An 18,766-nucleotide genomic window follows, 5' to 3' on the forward strand; every position below is an offset into this window, starting at 1 on the left:
TGACCTCTTTGTAATTAATGGATTTTTGTATCTAGAAACTTTCTAACACCGCAACTATTTATTTTTGAATCTGGTAATACTGAAAAGCCGAAATGAAGTGAAGTGATTGGTGATGGCTTCGTGTTTGGTTGTCATTTTGTGTTGTAGACGATCCTAACAAATATTTTGTACTTTGTATAATATTAGTATTAAGTATTCACGTCAACCATGGTGTATAATAGTTAAATTAAAACATATTTATAATGTAAAAATGAATTGTATTTAGTTAAGTATTCGGGCCGATGATTATCTGAGTCTGCGAATATGGCGTCGGACTGTGAAGTTTCGACTGGTTGTGACCCTAATTTCGCAGTTATCTGTTCGTTTCTCGAAATATTTGGCAAATTATGTGCTCTGGAATCACCCGGCATAAATCAGCTCGTCGAAATGTTAGAAAACACCCAAGAAGGTATACTATATCTGCCGCACTAGCCTTTTGAATTATATTGCATAGACGGTATATTCATATAAATATTGAAATACATAGCCGTATTATATGTTCCGATTATTTATATAATTAGTCGACTGTCCGCAATATGTCTGCGTCTGTGTTATTATTGATAACTCCTTTTATTTAATAACTTTTAATATAGTTTCAGGGCCTCTCAGGGATCTTCATATCACTCTGTTGAGACGAGCTGTCAAGAGCTTTCACGCCGAAAGATGGGAGAAATGCCTCATAAAATTCTGTCACCAGTGTGGGCATCTCCAAGACGCTTGGGAATTGGAAAGATTCGGTTATAAAAAAGCTAGCAGCCAAGTGAAACTCAGGGTGCTCAAGGTAAATCTTATTTATATTATTATTGTACACATGCTGCCCTACTTTGGTTTGCACCCGTTTCCCTGGGTGAAAATTCCGAAAAACATTAAATTTCATGAAATAAAAACATTCAGTACAAACCTAGGCTCTTTGGAATTAGTATAAAATTGACTAACCTACATAATATCGTCTCTGTTCTGGCAGAACACACTAACTGGAGAATACTAGTTTTGAGTAATTTGACTTTGAAGTTATTAAAATGTTTGAAATAATGGTCTATCATGTGAGTTTATTAAGTAATGGTAAAAAGGATGACTTTAAAATAAAGACTGTTTATTTATTAAAAAGGTTTCCAGACGGTAAAGTTTGAAATAAGGAACATTTTGGTACTAATCAATATGTCATTTTTTCGAATTAGTGTCTTCTGCCAGAACAGTGACGATATAAATAACTGCACTGATAGTTAATACAATGAACATTATACATAAAACAATAATAATCATGCTCTTTAATAATATCATTTATTATATATTTTCTATGCATGCAAATAAGGTAAATTACTTTTTTCACACCCTAGTAGAGCATATAGGCCTCCATAGATTGAAAGTTGACACTGTATAAAGCAATAACTGTGTTTAACAAAATTGCTTCAGATATTGATTTATTCCATTTGAGTGAGGACAGTGTAGGAGAATATTGGGTACAAGCCTGTTTCCTAGAAGTCAGATGGGAACAGCGGCAATTTTCATAGCCGATTTCGGCAAAATTCATCAATTCAAGGATGATAACCTCACCTAACCTAACAAATAATCTGGTATATCGGCTTTTTTCAAAAAAAAATTGCCGCTGGCTTCACTGAAAAGACGAGAACCGAATATTGTTTTATAAATTCTTAAAATAAAGTAATAACTATATTTCTTTGTTTTATCCTTTCATGTTATGAATGTCTTTAATTTTTATTTGTTAAGTTCACTATATGTAAAGTAAAGAGATTTGTTGTCTATATTTTAACATTTGCCTATTTTTCAGAATTTACTAGAATACCAATTCACGTGCAATGTGAAGTTTAAAACCGGTGTCAACAAAATCGAGAGCAATGACCTGCGGATAAATCCCATGGGGAGAGATGAGAAGGGCCGCTGCTACTGGCTGCACACCGATCACAGGGCGGACGTCCGCCTTTACATGGAAGACCAGGACGAGGAAACATGGAGACTCATCGCTAGGTGAGAACACAATCAAGATTTGTAGATAATTGACAATAAAAAATGACGATTTGATTAAATCATCATCAACCAGGTTCGATCCACCGACCGATAAAGGTCTCACCTAGCTCCTTCCACTCTTCGCTGCCATACTTCTGATGAACTCAACGAGTCTGTCGATCCAGAGTTCTAGTGCCTCTCATACAACTGCATTTGGCCAAACGTGTCCACCCATTGTCATTTCAATAACTTGGCCTTATATTGCATCGCATACTCTTGTCTGTCTCCTTATCTATTGGTTTCTTTTGTGGTCCCTCCGGATTATGCCCAACATGCCTTTCCATGTCACCTTGCGCTACTCTTTATTTTTATATTTTTCACATATCTATACATATTATTTACAATGGTTGGTTGTGTTTATTACTCATATAAAGCGGCAGGGCAGTATCACATTTTTTGTTTATTATTATTTTATCATACTTATTAGAAACTGGCTAACCTGAGAATATGTTTAACCTCAATAGACCCCTGTTTGGGTTTAGTAATGTGGTTACCGATTTTAATCCATAAATATTTATGAATGGTTTTTTTAGTGACCGGGTGTCTTTGGCTGACGTAATCGAGACCCTGAAAGCCGGCGGCAGTCCTGTCGACTCTATCCCTGAGCCCGTTTTGAATGAAGATTCAAATAGTGTTGGCAGCCCTGGTGCTCTTTTACAGAATGAATTGAAAGACGACACCGTTACCCCCATAAAGGTTTAACATCATATATTAGTTATAGTATTTAAGAGTTTATTACCTAATTCAAAGATTATTATTGTTTAAACTGCAATAATAAATTATGTCCAGTGGACATGAATGTAACATTATGCAGTTCATATTTATTTGTGGCAATGAGATTTGAATTAATTATGTCTACTGGAGATGCTCTTTCGCAATAAAATCGTACAGTGGCTACTGTCATGTCTAATTACTCAACGGTTCACCGATTGACGTGAGTGAAATAGAAACATTTCCCTATTATGTATAACCTGATCCAGCTTGACAATTGGGATGAATGAGGAATTTTGAATACATTTAAGTTCCGTCTTCGGCCGCGTGGCACTCCATGTCAATACTGTCATGTTGACGTTTGATGGTCACCAAACTTTATTCATTATATTTACTGATAATAATATGAAACTAAAATAATGTACAAGTAACTTGTCACTTGTTCATATACAATATCCAATAGTTTACAGACATTGTGAGGGAAGACTGTTAAGTGTGGTCGCCATGCTCGCCAATATATATATTTTTTAGTTTATTTATGATTTTTAACAGTAGCAACAATATATAATTATTATGTTATGAAGCAATCACTACTAGCATTGAGACGATCAAATTGTTACCTGAATCATTGTGCGTTAAGGTGATTCATCAGTGAAACAGCAAATAATTTTCAACCATAGGCGCGACGAAATTTTGCACTCGCTCCCATTCGGAGAGAGAATGTAGAGCTGGAAACACGTCATTTTGCTTCGTGATGGCGACGGCCGTAATAATTCTTAAATCGTGTAGAGATGACTTAAAACGTTACCCATTTATTTTAAAAAGAAAACATGTCAATGAATATATTATTATTGTTACTGATAAAACAATAAACAGAACATTAAATGGACACATGTTGGATTTATAAGACAAATTATATTTGGTTTGACATGCCTCATTTGCACCCGCGACCCGCAATCCGCGCACTGCTAGCGACGATCTTTTTAGACCGTGTCTCAACTAAGGTATGGCCTTAAGGTTTACCATCGGTACAGTATCGATTTGGACATTCATGAAGTTAACTGCACACGCCAATGAGCGCTGCCGATGTGAAATATCAAAATGAGTCATAATGTTTTCAATATGAATGCATAAAATGTATGTGAAATTAGCCAAAAGTGTCTCCTATTTGATATCTTGATGGTATGCAATATTAAGAAAGAATCTTTTTTCTTTTCAAATCTACGTTTTGATTTGGCTCAGAAATAAGTGGATGTGATAAGGTAAAATTGAAACATCTCTTTTTATCACTACATTCTTACAATGGGGTGATTTTTTGCTGTCGGTTTATCTAGAAATGATAAAATTGCGGGTATGTCGCAAATGTTTGAAAAGGACATATGTATGCTGTGTAATAAGTTTTATTGAAATGAACCTGTTCAATAAAGAGAAATACTTTTAACTAACCTGTTCCAATCGTTCTATTTGCCTCTACAAACATTACATAAAATTCTTTTTGTTTTTTCAGACCAACGGCAGCACCGCACAACGAGACGTTCCTGAAGAGTCTCAATCCGAGTCGGACGCCGCACCGGCCAAAGACACCCAACACCCGGCAGCTGAGACTTCCTCTCCCAATGGAGTCGAAACAAAAAATGATAATGCAGACAGCATCGAGGAGACTGAATTAGAAAAATTAAATGAATCGGATAAATCAATTGTAAATGAAAATCATAATTCTAAAAAATCACCAGAGAGCCCTTTACAGGCTGCTGTTGAAAACGTTGAAATGAAATCGGAAACTGATCAAACGAGCGAATCTCCATCTGTCAGTAAAGAAGTCGAATCGAAAAATTCAAGCGAAGACGCGGCCCCTGAATGTCCACCCGAATCCCCGCCCGCCAAGCGTTTCAAGAGCTCGGAAAAATCCACCGATGATAAAACGGAACCCCAGACTGAAGAGGACGCGGTCATCGAGGAGAAGATCATGATCGTCACGGGAGAGGGAGAAGGGGCGCTTTGCGATTCTGAACCGTTTTTTAGTGAAGAGATCTGCGAAGAAGTCATGTACGTGACGGGGGAAGGTTCGGGTCGCGAATGCTGCACCGGAAATCCTGGAGCTGATTCCGCTGCAACTGTGCCTCCGGAGACGCAAGAAAACGAAACCTCGGAAACGAATAATCGTCTGGAGGGGGACTCGACGGCAGATGCCGATGATCAAAATATTGCACCCGCTAAATCTAATCTCCTCCCTGAACGGGAGGCGGCGGGGGCTATGAAAACCGTCAATGGCGCCGAAGGCGATTTAAATTTGGATACGGTTAAACCACCAGATGAAGTAGAAGTGAAGGAAAAAAATGACCCCGATCAAGTTTCCACTGACGACAAGGTCGGCAATGCAGATTCCGTTGCTGATAAGAGCGTTCCCTCCGCCCCTCTCCCTGTGACCAAGAGATTTCTTCAGAACATCCCCAAGCTCGACTCCGGTGCAAATTCGGATGGCGACGTTCCAGTCGGCAAGGCGAAGCTGTGGACTGTCGATTCTCTCTGCTCCAAGTCTTCAGACACCAATAGCGGCCCGGTCGCCCTCCATTCAGTATTAAAAAGTGACGATAGAGTAATTAGTAAAAATAATGAATGTAATAATTTAAGTAATTCTTCCACCGGTAGCAATTGTGAAAATGTGAACAACAAGGAAAAAACTGGCGATCAATCCGCCGGATCGATCGGGGATAAATTATGTAATATTGACAGTCGTCAAACTTCAAAAGTGACCAACAATCGAGACGCATCTTCGCCCGAAATGTTTTTTTTTGGAAGGCCGGGCTGCTTGAAACTGTCGCCTAAGCTGAACCCCCTCGCGCCTTCGGCGGCTTCCCTTGAAAATAATGCCAATTCCTTAGAAAAATCTTCCCGAAATAATCAACCCGAAGACCTTTCTGTCTCACCAAAGAAAAAGGAATCCGCGCCAGAAGTGCCCACCGTTGACACCGCTCTGTCTCCACAGAACGCTCTGACAGATAATGAAACAGATCCACCATCATCACCGGGCGGTATTCTTTTGGTCCCGACGGTTCAGCAATCGAGCCGGCTCAACAAGGATGCTGATAATAAAGGACAACCGGAGAACTGTGAGAGACTATGTGATCTCTCTAAAAATCTTTCAGATACAGATAAGAGTAAAAGTGATTCTGAAGATATTCGTCATGAGAAAGATTCAAAAGCCGCTGACGCGATCGTGAACGAGGCGGCGGTGGAGAATGAAAAAAAACTGATATTAGAAAATACCTCAAAGCTAGAAGAAATGCTCATCAAAAAGGGTCCTCAAACTGTTCCTAGTGAAATAGCGAAAATTAGAGAAGACTCACCGAAAGATACCCTCGTAGTCCAGAATGTCATTGTCAATAGTGAGTGTAATACGACGGACAAAACTGAAACTTCTTGCCACACAAACGAACCTTTAGAAAATGTTTGCGATTTGTCTGTTAAACGAAAGGATATCATCTCTAAACCTTCAGAATCTCCAAAAATTATGGAAAAAGTTCCTGCTGTAATGCCAATTAGCCATGTCGAACATTTGAAACCTCTTGAAGAATTCGAAAAAGTCACTTCAAAAATTACTACGGAAGATGTAGATTCAAAATTCAATGTTGAACGTGAGCTTGAAATTTCTAAAGTTCCAACGAAACCTGAAGTTCCGAATTCGAAAGTCAATGAGGACTTTGAAATTGAAACTTCTAAAAGTAAAGATGTTCCTGTCAAGAATCAGAATGTCGATGCCAAACCTAAGGCTCCAAGGGTTGAAACCAAGCAGAAATTTGGGAATTCAAAGACAGGCTCCAAACTCGAAAATGCTACGGCAAAACTTACCGCCAAGCAACTGGAGAAAGACTCTAAAGTTGAAATGAAAGACGACAGTCGAAAACTTGAGACCGTTTCGTCAAATGTAGAAATCAAACCTGACAATAAGAATTTAATATCTGAAAGCGAACCGATTAAAACGTCAGAAACTCAGGAAGAGGTTGATTCTACAATTTCTCGTGTCGAGACTAAACTTGATGACAATGACAGCAGGAATGAAACCAAACAAGAAACTACCTCCGAAATAGAAGCAACAGATGGTGCTGATAAAGTTAATAAAATAAAAAACATACATACCGATTCTAAATCGCATGGAAAACACAAGCCTTCAGAAAGTGACTCCAATAATGCAAGTATTTGTAATGATAGTGATAAATTGAAATCTCCAGAAAATATGGTAGTCAAAAAACCAAAACTCGAGTTAGAGCCTCTTAAAATAAATGCCAGTGAAAAGGTTGATTCAAAGGCAGACAAATCGAAATCTTCCGAAGTTATAGCAGTCAAAAAACCAAAACCAGATTTGGAGCCTCCCAAAGTAAAAACTGGAGAAAAGGTTGATGCAAAGCCAGACAAATTGAAAGCTTCCGAAATAATGGCAGTCAAAAAACCAAAACTGGATTTGGACCCTATCAAAGTGAAAGCTGGTGAAAAGCTTAATACAAAATCAGACAAATTGAAATCTCCTGTAATTATGGCAATCAAAACACCAAAACTAGATTTGGAGTCTCTCAAAGTGAAAGCTGGTGAAAAGCCCGTTGCAAAGTCAGACAACTTGAAATCTGAAAATATGGCAGTAAAAAAACCAAAACTGGGTTTGGACTCTGTCAAAGTGAAAGCTAGTGAAAAAGATGATCCAAAGGCGGATAAATTGAAATCTCCTGAAGTTGTGGCAATCAAAAAACCAAAACTGGATTTGGCATCTCTCAAAGTAGATGCCAGTGAAAAGAGTGATTCGAAGGTGAACAAATCGAATCTCGGGAAAGAAGCGCCATCCTCCAATGACTCCGCAAAGAGAGTTATCGCACCGCAATCCTTGAGAAGATCCTCGTCGAAAAATTTGGCAAAATCCATCGACGCTATTTCTAATAGACTTAACATTGATAAAAAAAGCAAAGAGAAAATAGATCTTGACTCCGGTATTATGATTAAGAAGAGTAAAGTCGACGACGGCTCTGAGTCGGGGGAGGCTGACAGATTAAAGAAAATTAAGGAAATAAAGAAACCTGTCGTCGAAACTAAGATTGAAGAAAAAGTGGCGGTCTCTTCGACGAGCGTTCCGAGACCGATACCGAAACCCAGACTCATTCCTAAGCCGAGAATATTCGCAGTTGACATAAAGAAACTTCAGGAACCGGTGAAAGAAGTTAAACCCCCTACACCGAAGATGCCCGTTATCTGTAAAATCCTCTCTGATTCTAACGACTCCGATGAGCCACCGCGTGCCGTGGTGCTCCCGATATCTCGAAGCAAAGGCAAAAAAGGACGCCACCAACAATCACCCGGCCCGATTGAGGATCCGTTGGAAATAAATGTGCAAAAATCTAAAACCTCCGTCAAGGAATTGGTGACACGAGGACGGACGAGAGGTCTCACCCTCGCACCCAAGATCCTTACCCTCGACAAAATCAGCTGCGAATTGAAAAAAGGAAAGAATGCCAGCCGGAAGAGGACACACGAAGACACCGATTCGCCCTCCGAGGATGAATATCTTGACACGCCCACTATTAAGAAGCAGAAGATGAAGCCCAAGAAAGTTAACACTTCACAAAGGTGAGTTTTTATTTTAGCCGAGGCTAAAAACTTTTTTTTTTTTTTTTTTTTTTTTTTTTTCCGACCATGTCCGATCCTGATAGGATCATATGGGCCTCCACAGAGTGGAGGTTTGTATTGACAGATTTTTGATTTTTACGAGAAATGGATGTCAGCCACTTGCTCAACCTATTAGGTCCATACCCTGACACACACAAATTGAAAAACAATTTTTTTTTGTACTTGCCAGACCCAGGATTCGAACCTGGGACCCACGGCTTTGTAGTCCAACGCTTATGCCGGGCTTATGAAGGCCAATTTGTAATGCTATGGGCTCTGGGTTCGAATACTGGGTTTAGCAAAACTCACAACTTCTTTTTTAAATGTGTGCTTGAGTCCATAGTATGGACCTAATAGCTTGAGTAAGTAGCTAACATCCAGTTCTCATAAAAAACAAAAATCTGTTAATTCAATCTTACACCCTGCTACACCCTTACAAATGTTTCAATGTATCTTTCATTGGTATGAAAGAAGTTAGAGTAAATAGACAGAGTGTGAATATAAAAACCTGAAAGAAAGTTGCCGTGACTAATGATTTAATAATTAAGTTATTAGCAAAAAGGCATTTCGCAGTGCAGGTTCATGTCTAGCATACTTCACCCTGTTATCGCTGGCTGGGACAGAATATTAAAACAGTCTCATAGAAAGCAGTTGAGTTAGCATGAGCAACATGAGATTGTAGCTATCATCTTTCAATACACTTATGTTTCTATGGCTGCCAATACAACTGTACTAAAAATGTTTTAGTACAGTGCGAAAAGTTTACGGTGATGGGCGGCGGATTGGAGAACTAGATCCCCTCCTCTCGCGTTTCAGTATTCATTCCCCTCACCTTAACTAACGCATTTGACGTTTCTTATGAGTGCGCGGTATCAGTCATTTAGACATGTTAATAATGGCAAAAGTTTTGAAAAGTAACAGCAGGAAGTTTATAAGTCATCTTATCCCCTACTGTGAAGAAGAAAAACAACAAAATAACCTCATTTGGCTCTTCAACAACATTATCGAAAGAGTTGCTGCGATGACAGCTACAAAACACACTTAAAATTTTAATGCCGCCATATTTTTTTTTTAATTTTATTTATTAAGGAAACAAACAGTTACATTTTGATTACAGAAATTTAAAATATAATAATGAAAAGTTATTGCAACCAGCAAAGTTTATAAAATTTATCCTAAGTTATTGGAAATTTGCGAAAATATATACATACTTAAGGCCATGCATTAGTTGAGGCACGGTCTAAAAAGATCGTCGCTAGGCGATGCGCGGATTGCGGGTGGCGGGTGAAAATGACGCCTGTCAAACGAAATATTAATTGTCATATAAATCCAACATACGTCCATTTTATGTTCTGTTTATTGTTCTATTAGTAACAATAATAATATATTCATTGACATGTTTTCTTTTTAAAGTAAATGGGTAACGTTTTTAGTCATCTTTACACGATTTTAGAATTAATTGACCCGTCGCCATCACGCAGCAAAGTGACGTGTTCCCGGATCAACATTCTCTCAGTGAATGGCAGCGAGTCCAAAATTTCGTCGCCCGTACAGTTGAAAATTATTTGGCGTTTCACTGATGCGTCACCTTAAGGAAGTGGGAAATAATATCTTCCAATCCTGGCAATACTTTGAAATTGAAAACCATAAATAAGATACGACACGAGCGCCGCCGCCAGACCTCATGTTAAACTTTTCAGTCTCTATCATTGTCAAGTGTTGTAATAGAAAAATGCATAAGACACTAAGTTATAGTCAAATTTAAAAAAAAAGTAATTTGCGTACATTTATAAAACTTTTTCTAAACAAATAATTTAATTGTGTATGAAAAAGTCTTGTTTTTTGGGATAAATTTACCGTATTTTGCTTTACATATAAATGAGTAGCATTTTTTAAAAATTCTTGCTATTCACAACTGCACTTACATCTGATCCATTGCATTGCTTTCTCGCACTCGGCACCGCGCCGACTAAGTCTGGTTTTCTGTCAAAACTATCGGACTCCACGCTAATGTGATATGTTTATAATAATTTTTGTTTATTTTGATGCAGGAAAAAAATTGAAGAAAAGAAGCAAATTCCAGATTCAAGCAGTGAAGACGAATCTGAGCTATTGCCTCGCAAAGGTACTTAAGACGGTTATAACTGACGGCCAAATCATTACTTGTACTGAAAAGACGGCTGAATTAGACATAGAATGCGTACACATATATGGCAGATTCATATATGTCCCGGCTGAAAAAAAATGCTTCACTGAAATTGTCCTATTTACAAGTCAATTTTTCAGCTATTGTGCAAGTTCATATTACTGAAAGTATGACTGCTGTGCGGCCCATGATATGTAGCCAACTGTGCGTCATCTATGTATTCCACGAGTGTATATGAATCACGTATTGAAGTTCATATTGTACCCATGGAATTGAACCATCAAAGAATGTGCAAATAATTTAGAGATGTCACTACATCGGAAAAAATACGATGACAGTTACAAAGCCAATAGAGCATACTCTGAATTCACCCATTTTCTATTTAATTAATTCAAAAATAAGTAAAAAGCTCTATCCTAACATTTTATATTTTATTCTATTGAAAATAAATTTACATCTTATACGGCTGTTTGTACAATGATAGAATATGTTGATTACTCTCCAACAAGAAGATTTAGGCAAAAGCTGGAAGGCGCTGTTGTCAACTAAATGGGAGGAGCTTGTTAGTTCACAGTTTTAACATGTAGCCAAGAAGATGTTGTTCGAGTATACTTTGAAAATTACTGCCACATTCATGAAAATGGTTATATTATTCGTCATTTGTGGTTCATTCATCATTCAAATCATTTAAATTTTATTACTGTGTTTATTACTAACCTAGGATTTCAATCAAAAGTTAAATATCGCAAAAATAATAAAGATAATTGTTAGTGTCAGTTAACTCGTGGCACTTAAAATTTTGAACTCTGAACAGTTACATTATAACATAACCTATATTGTTTGAAAGTCGGTATGAATTTAATATTTTATTTTTATTTTTTAGGTAAATTGAAGAAGAAAGATTCAAAAGTGAAATCATTAAAACCGAAAGAAAAAGAAAAAGAGACACCAAAAACTTCAAAGAAGTCCAAAGGTATTTTTAACACAGTTATGAAATCAACTGTCTGATGTTTTGCACACTTAGTGTATTGATTATAATCTGTTAGCATACTTTTTGTGAGATTCATATGTTCAGCTGTCGACAGAACTGAAACCTGAGAACCGCATCATTATTTTAAACCAGAAACCAATATAGGTAATAGAATTCCAACAGTTTCAAAGTGTTCTTTAAAAATGCATATGTCAGAATACATATAATATTTAGTACTTATGTGAGTTTTTCCAGAACCCAAGTATAAAAGTGGTACGTCGGTATGGGCAATATAAAACGACTAGCATTGCGTGTTCAGCCGTCATTAAGTTAAATGCTTTTTGAGCTTGGGGTTTTGTGATAACTAAAACTAATAAATATGTAGTAAAGTTGAATTTTTTTTTGTCAGAACCGAATGATATACCATACCTTTAGTGCCCATACGCACTTGCGGCAGGCCGCATCGCGGTTAGCCTCTTAGCGTATGGGCTCTTAAAATATGTGGGGATCAGACAGCGAATAACACTTGTGCAAAAACAATTATAAATGGATTTTCACAGGTATGAAGAAGTCGAAATCGAAAGCAGTGGAAGAAGAGAAAGTAAAAACGACGGCGAATGAAGATGATGATGACGACGACACTCCCGTCCGGCAGTCCAGGAGAATTGCTCAACTCAAGATCAGGGAAGAGGCACAGAGGAGGCATATGGAGGAAGTGGCTCTTCGGGAACTCAAGGCTAAGCATACAAAGGTCCATAATCAATTAAATTTTTATTTTTTATAAACCCACATACTTATTAGAAAAAATGCTAGAATGAAAAAGTTAAGACTGAGTGGAATTCGAACTCGCATCTTTCAGTGTCCAGATTAGTGACCTTATTCTTTAAGATATCGATTCATCTATGGCAAATGTAAATTAATCCTATTTATACGTTCTCTCGTTCACGATAAGAGCATCAATAGATAATAAAATACTATGGGTGCTTTTAAATAATATTGTGACAAGCTATGTTGTGGGTACTAAGTATAACGACTACGTTAACCGAGATATTCTATTTCTATCATTCGGATGTAGACGGATGTAATAGTAGCTTGAAAGCTAAAAGCACTCACCCGAACAGTAAAAGATATGAGTTCCAATTTCTTGTCTTTCTATGTTTTTTTAAAATTGGTATGATTCTGAGGTTTTTCAAAATGATATACAGTCGATTGAACTTGGTTATTACAAGGAAGATGGGACCGACTGAATTTGCTTGTTATAAGCATTAATTGTTATATCGTTATATAACATTTTTCACGCCACATTCTATTTAAGCATAGAACATAAAAAATTTGAAAACCATCATAAAAATCCACGAAATAAGCATGGCATTCATAAACGACAAAAGAAGTTGTTTATTGTAATGAAGAGCTGAGCCGCCGGCACTGGTAGGTACCTACTGACTTCACAAAGCTTGGATTTTTTACATGCAATTTCACCCTTATGCGTGGATACATTTTCAATGTTGTCGGCGAAAACACGTAATCCGATCCCGGCGGTATCGGTCTAGTTAACTGCCCGGTCGGATTTTACTGCTTAGGGTCGAAAATGTTATTTTTAAGCGATCGACACATAAACAGCTCGTTATAAAAGTGAATAAATGTACGAAGAAAATCATAAACTAAAATGTCAACGAATGATACCTCATTACATCCGAGATCTCGCTATTTCCGTGATCGAATAAACCAAGTTCGACTGTATTTCCATCATCATAATAATTATTTACCTAATTTCACCGAGGCCACATGACTCACAACATTCACAATTCATAACGGCCATAATAGACGAGTTAAGTGTGCCACATATAAATGAACGTTCTGTGTAGAATGGTTTAGCTCAAATAGATAACATTTGACTTTAAGCCTTTGTATTAATTTGTGTCAGCTACATACATATTATGTACCCCACTCGCTATTAGATCCAGAGTGCTCATCCGTGAAGTCGGGTTCAGGGTCTAATCCTACGCCTGGTAAAAATCACATGTTGTTTCTTCAATGTATCTTTGATCCACAGCTAGGACCCAATGAATTGTGAGAATAGCCAAAAACATCCCTCATAAAAAAGTGTTAACATACAGTAAAACCTCATTAGTAAGAATACATACTGATAATTCGAAATTCGCTGTAATTCGAAATTTTCGCGAAAAAAAAGTCCCTTGAACATTACTTTCATGTAAAACCATACCTTTAATTCGAATTTCGTAGTTCGAAATGATTTCAGAGTCCTGGCATATAAAAATATTCAATAAATCGTAATAAAGTACACTATTTCATGATCCAGTCACCGAAAATTGTGACAGACTTTTCTTAAGACATCAAAAATTACTTATTTTATGAAGGTAATAAAAATAATCCTGACATTTTATGACCCAATTTATTAGGCATATCTATGATCGGAAACAAAATTAATGAAAATCGAAAAAAAAAAAAATTTCAAAATTTTAATATTTTTCCCCCATACATTTCATATTTTGTAATTCGAATGTTTTTCGATTTTCGGTCCCATGAAATTCGTATTAACGAGTTTTTACTGTAACCTCCACTCCGTAGAAAACTAGACTACGTTTTAATATCTTTTAATCACATCTACCCATTAAAACATGGTTACCAGATGGTTTTCAACAATGAAGATCTTACGGTTATCACAGCATTCTGATTTCTCTATCTGTGTTTTGATTTGCTGCAGGATGTGAAGGGAAAAGACATTGACTGGCATCACAGTTCATCGGAGCACAGCTCGGATGGGCCTCTGCTCAAAGGCAAGAAGTTGAAGGGTAAAGGTAAGAAGATTAAGCTGAAGTTGAAAGGCAAGTGGAACAAGAAACCGTCCGGTTGGAACCCTTCCAGCGGCCCCAGCGATTCGGATTCAGAACCCGAGGAAGAAATTGAAGAAGAAAGAGGTATTGTTATATATGTATTATAATTGTCTTCTACATTATTTAACTGTAGTGATTATCTGTGTTAAAATTTTTCCAACACTGGCATTGGAAATTCTCTCCAATTTGAAATGTCTGTAGATAAATGAGTGTCGTTTAACATTTTTAGTTTGCGACAAAATCAAAATTGTTAAAAATATTTGCTTCAAACAATAACACATTTGCACTTATTATATTTTTCGACGCCCTTGATGCCCTAGTGGTAACGTGATTGCTTATAATGTCGCGGGTCCCGGGTTCAAACTCGGGTCTGGCAAATTCACATGTTGTTTTTTCAATATGTGTTTGGACCCATGTCTATTTCTCGTAAAAGATAATATCTGTTAATATGCTCTTCACTAAGGAGGCCCATATGATCCTCTTAGGATCGAATATGGTGGTGTAATGTAGCTTTATATTGTTTCACAAAAATTTCTGATATATAATTTACTTTCTCCTCACATATATTAGATTTGTTTTTTCCATTTGTAGAAGAGGAGCTTATGGTATTAAAATCAGATCACGAGTTTTCTCCGGAATCTGAGGTTGAAGGAGACGAAATTGTACCGACCCGACATGCACGCACATTGATTAAAGGTTTGTAATCTAAAAATTGTTATTATAAATGGATGATAGGTGATCACCAAATAATCACCGAACCCAAAGACTGCAGATAGAAATTTCAATTATCATTATTTTGTGATCTGAAGCAAATTTTATGTGTGTGATGAATAAAATAAACCTTTTAGAAGATGGAGTATCGGTGGAGGGTGGTTGCACGAATTGCGGGCGGGCCGATCACCCCGAGTGGATTCTGCTGTGCGACTCGTGTGATGCGGGATGGCACGCGTCCTGTCTTAAGCCCATTTTGTTTCTCATCCCCGAAGGAGAATGGTTTTGTCCTCCTTGTAATCATGTGAGTTGTCGATTCATTTGGATATATTATTATAACCACTAACCAATAACATTAGATATATCCAAAGATGTTGAAAAAATTTCTTTATATAGATGGATCCACACAACATTTATATTTTTCTAAATAGATAAGTCGTTTGTATTTTCAGAAAAAATTGGTTGCCGCCTTACAAAAAAGACTGGAAGAATGCAATGAACTGCGAAAGACTGTTGAAATCGAAGACCTGAAAAGGAAGAAATCTATTAGCAACCAATCCATCGACAAAGCTGGAAAATCGGAATCTGGAACTGATGATTCAGGTAATATAAAATAACAGTAAAATTTGAATTATAAATGTTTCAATTAATGAGGTTTAAACTTTATTGACTTTATTGATCTGTGGTTTGTCTTCAGATGAAAGTGGCAGCGAAAGTGATAGCAGCAGCTCCACTGACTCTGATGATGAGAAGATATACCGCCTCCGTGAGAGAAGACAGTTACCCGTCAGTTACCACTTCAAAGAATACGACCAGCTCATCAGTTCAGCCATCAAGGTAATTAATTCACCAACTTCCAATTATTTCTAGTACAAGACTTCAAATGTGTAAAAGCTGTTCAGCTGGTGAATGTTAATTTTCTCGGTGTAACACAATCCATAATCATGCTAGAAACTGTGCAGAATGAAATTTATTGGCACCGATGCTCACACCACTGCAAGTTGACGCACACACAGTACACAGCGGAAACTTGTGGTGGATTATGGCAGAGTAATTGTAATTGTGAAAATTATAATATACATATGTTGCATTTTGTTTCTTTTTTCAGGAGGAGTACAAAGAGGAGGTCGAAGATAGCCGTCCGGGAAATATGGGAAGGGGGAAAGATATTTCTACTATCATAGAGGCTGATAAGGAAGAGAAAAAAGCCATTTATCAAGCAACTTTGCAGGTTTTTATTTTGTTTTGTCAGCTTTCATTCTTTTACAATATGTTTTTGGTTATGGATAGACATGAATCGCAAAACGTAATAGTACAACAATTTCCCTGTGAAATGCAAATGTGTAACTGACACATCAAGTATTAACAGCATAGTATTCGAAAGCCCCTTCCACTGATTAACTCATGTCTGTCTACCTCTAAATTAAGTATTTTTTATAATTTTACTTTATGACTCATCAATGCACTGCTTCAAGACATTGACATATTATGTGCTGTGCGCTATGTTTGTTGTTGTTTTTTTTTTTTTTTTTTAAACATTTTGGTTTACCACTTTTCTCGATCCATCGCCAACTCTTGCGCCTCTACGTTGAATAATATTTTTTTTTGATTATGGTTTAGTTAGGCAGGGGTTAATGAATTTAAATTTAATTTGAACCAACACCATCTGTAATATGTATTCTTAATGCAATGAAAACAAATACATACGATTGAAAAAGTGTGTGATATTTTTATCAGATCACCCATAGCATACCTAAACTAGTATGGTTTGGTTTAGGCAGGATTTAATTGAATTTAAAAAACTAACCAGCAGCCACTGCTACATACGCATCTGGGCTGTGTTCAATTAATGAGTAAATGATATTGTTTTTATATAAAATTCAGGTTGGTATTTTTTTCTTCGAGTGTTTGCTATAGCTGAGAACAGGTTTAATAGGTTTCCTGCAATCAATCTACTCTTCGTGTATAATATGTAATAAAATGACTTTTTCTATGTGTAGCAAATTCAAGGAAGTGCTTCTGAAGTGGAGGAAGGCTCAGAAGCAGCCGCTTTGCAAAGGGAGAGGCGGAAAGTGCTGGCAAAGTCGAGGAGACGTCCACGTAAACTCAACAGCCTGGAAGTGCTCTCGGAAGACGGTGAAGATAATTCTGACGAAGACTTCAAAGAGACTGGGTAATTTGATTTCATTCGTAACGAAGATGAAATACTTTCAAAGTTAAATCCCAATGACAGCTTTGCATGTAAACTTCTCGGAGTTGGATTTTCGAAGAGGCCATGAAAATCGCAGAGTTGTATATACGACAACGTTACTCTTAGATGTATGAATACCCACACCTACGGCCTGATCATTTTATTATATATCGTCGCCATTTCGTCAAAAGTCACTTGACAAAAACCTAGTTTGAGATAAATAATAATCTTTGAAAGATTAAAGGTTTATGAAAAATCTTAAAATATTTTGCCCCATTTGGTTTAATGTTTTGACATTTCGTACATCAATGTTAGTATGTATTAGGCGGTATGCAGCCAATGAGGTGTTGGCACATTGGTATGGAACAGTTTGCAGCCAATGAGGTTTTATAAAGCTAAGGTGCAGGTGAGTCTAAATAGTCTAATTGGCATATTTAATTGAAAACTGTTGAAATTTCTGCTGACATGACTTTTGCCTGAATGACGATGATATGACCTCCAAAATGATAATATTTGTCACTGATTATTAAAAGATTGTGTGATGTTTAATGTTGTGTGTGTGTGTGTACGTAAAAGTAGAAGCGTAGAAATAATACAAAAAAACATCATAGGTGGTCAACTTCCAGCTCAAACTCGGCCTCGGAATCTGAAAATTCTGGATCCAGTCACTCGTCAGACTCCCTGCCCATTCGGAGATCACAGAGGACGCACAAGTCTTCAAAAGGTACACTAAAAATAAATTAATACACCATTTAATAAATATTTAAACCATGCACGTTGAAGAAAACCTTTAGACAACGGAGCCTAAATATATTATGAAAGTGAAGCTGTCAAATCCATTTGTAGCTATCAAAAACCGCCAACGCAATTTTAGATTTACTGTAACAGCCAGTTGTTAACCTTTTCCACTCGAAATTTTTTTTATAGGTACATACCACCCACTCGAGACTTTTTCCCGCACAAAGCATAATTTCAATATAAAACATTTAATTGGTGAAAAAAATGTAAAAAAAAATTATTTTTTTTATTCTGTAAAATAAATTTATAATGAATATACTGTACTTATTTTTAGTTTATTTATAATTCTTCATTGTGTGGTATTTCACAAAGCAATCTCCAATATGTAATCCTGGCTTATCACAGAATCGTAATGAAATAGCGGTATGTAGAGAACTGGCTATAAAGTGTAAATCGTCCATTATGACTGTAAATATGATACAAATGAATTGCCTTCAAATACACTTGTAATATAAGCGGCTGTCTCGTAAATTTCCTAAATTAGTTTCGGGCTCATAACAACTCATTCCCAGTGCGGTACACATTATCAAAAGATTTCTCAAAAAATAATAAATCGATACGTAATAATTTTCATTTGACTCATTAGAGTATTTCACATTATATAGGTTCCGAATCGGCATAATATACTAGTAAGTATTGTCATCAAAAACAGTATTCAAATATAAAACTGT

At 36.7% G+C, this 18,766-nt stretch overlaps 1 protein-coding gene across 7 annotated transcripts in view; it reads left to right on the forward strand.

The window, feature by feature from the left end:
- The first annotated feature begins 99 nt into the window (after window positions 1-99).
- The window catches only part of LOC147078313 (uncharacterized), a 35,916-nt gene continuing 17,249 nt past the window's right edge, over window positions 100-18,766 (forward strand). The window contains exons 1-16 of one of the 7 annotated variants that reach the window (XM_085958473.1): window positions 100-448; window positions 633-820; window positions 1,829-2,025; window positions 2,598-2,760; window positions 4,283-8,385; window positions 10,476-10,549; window positions 11,454-11,543; window positions 12,101-12,291; window positions 14,266-14,479; window positions 14,966-15,091; window positions 15,244-15,410; window positions 15,559-15,709; window positions 15,804-15,943; window positions 16,215-16,337; window positions 17,107-17,279; window positions 17,909-18,021. In XM_085958473.1, the coding sequence (XP_085814599.1) occupies window positions 304-448; window positions 633-820; window positions 1,829-2,025; window positions 2,598-2,760; window positions 4,283-8,385; window positions 10,476-10,549; window positions 11,454-11,543; window positions 12,101-12,291; window positions 14,266-14,479; window positions 14,966-15,091; window positions 15,244-15,410; window positions 15,559-15,709; window positions 15,804-15,943; window positions 16,215-16,337; window positions 17,107-17,279; window positions 17,909-18,021 (6,358 nt within the window). In that variant the 5' untranslated portion in view covers window positions 100-303. The remainder of the gene's footprint in view (window positions 449-632; window positions 821-1,828; window positions 2,026-2,597; window positions 2,761-4,282; window positions 8,386-10,475; window positions 10,550-11,453; window positions 11,544-12,100; window positions 12,292-14,265; window positions 14,480-14,965; window positions 15,092-15,243; window positions 15,411-15,558; window positions 15,710-15,803; window positions 15,944-16,214; window positions 16,338-17,106; window positions 17,280-17,908; window positions 18,022-18,766) is intronic. The other 6 variants (XM_085958483.1, XM_085958482.1, XM_085958484.1 and 3 more) reach the window with 6 other exon arrangements.

This window comes from Rhyacophila brunnea, unplaced genomic scaffold (assembly GCF_057557595.1).
Source record: "Rhyacophila brunnea isolate RB1 unplaced genomic scaffold, BYU_Rbru_1.0 scaffold_11, whole genome shotgun sequence".
Lineage (NCBI taxonomy): Eukaryota > Metazoa > Arthropoda > Insecta > Trichoptera > Rhyacophilidae > Rhyacophila > Rhyacophila brunnea.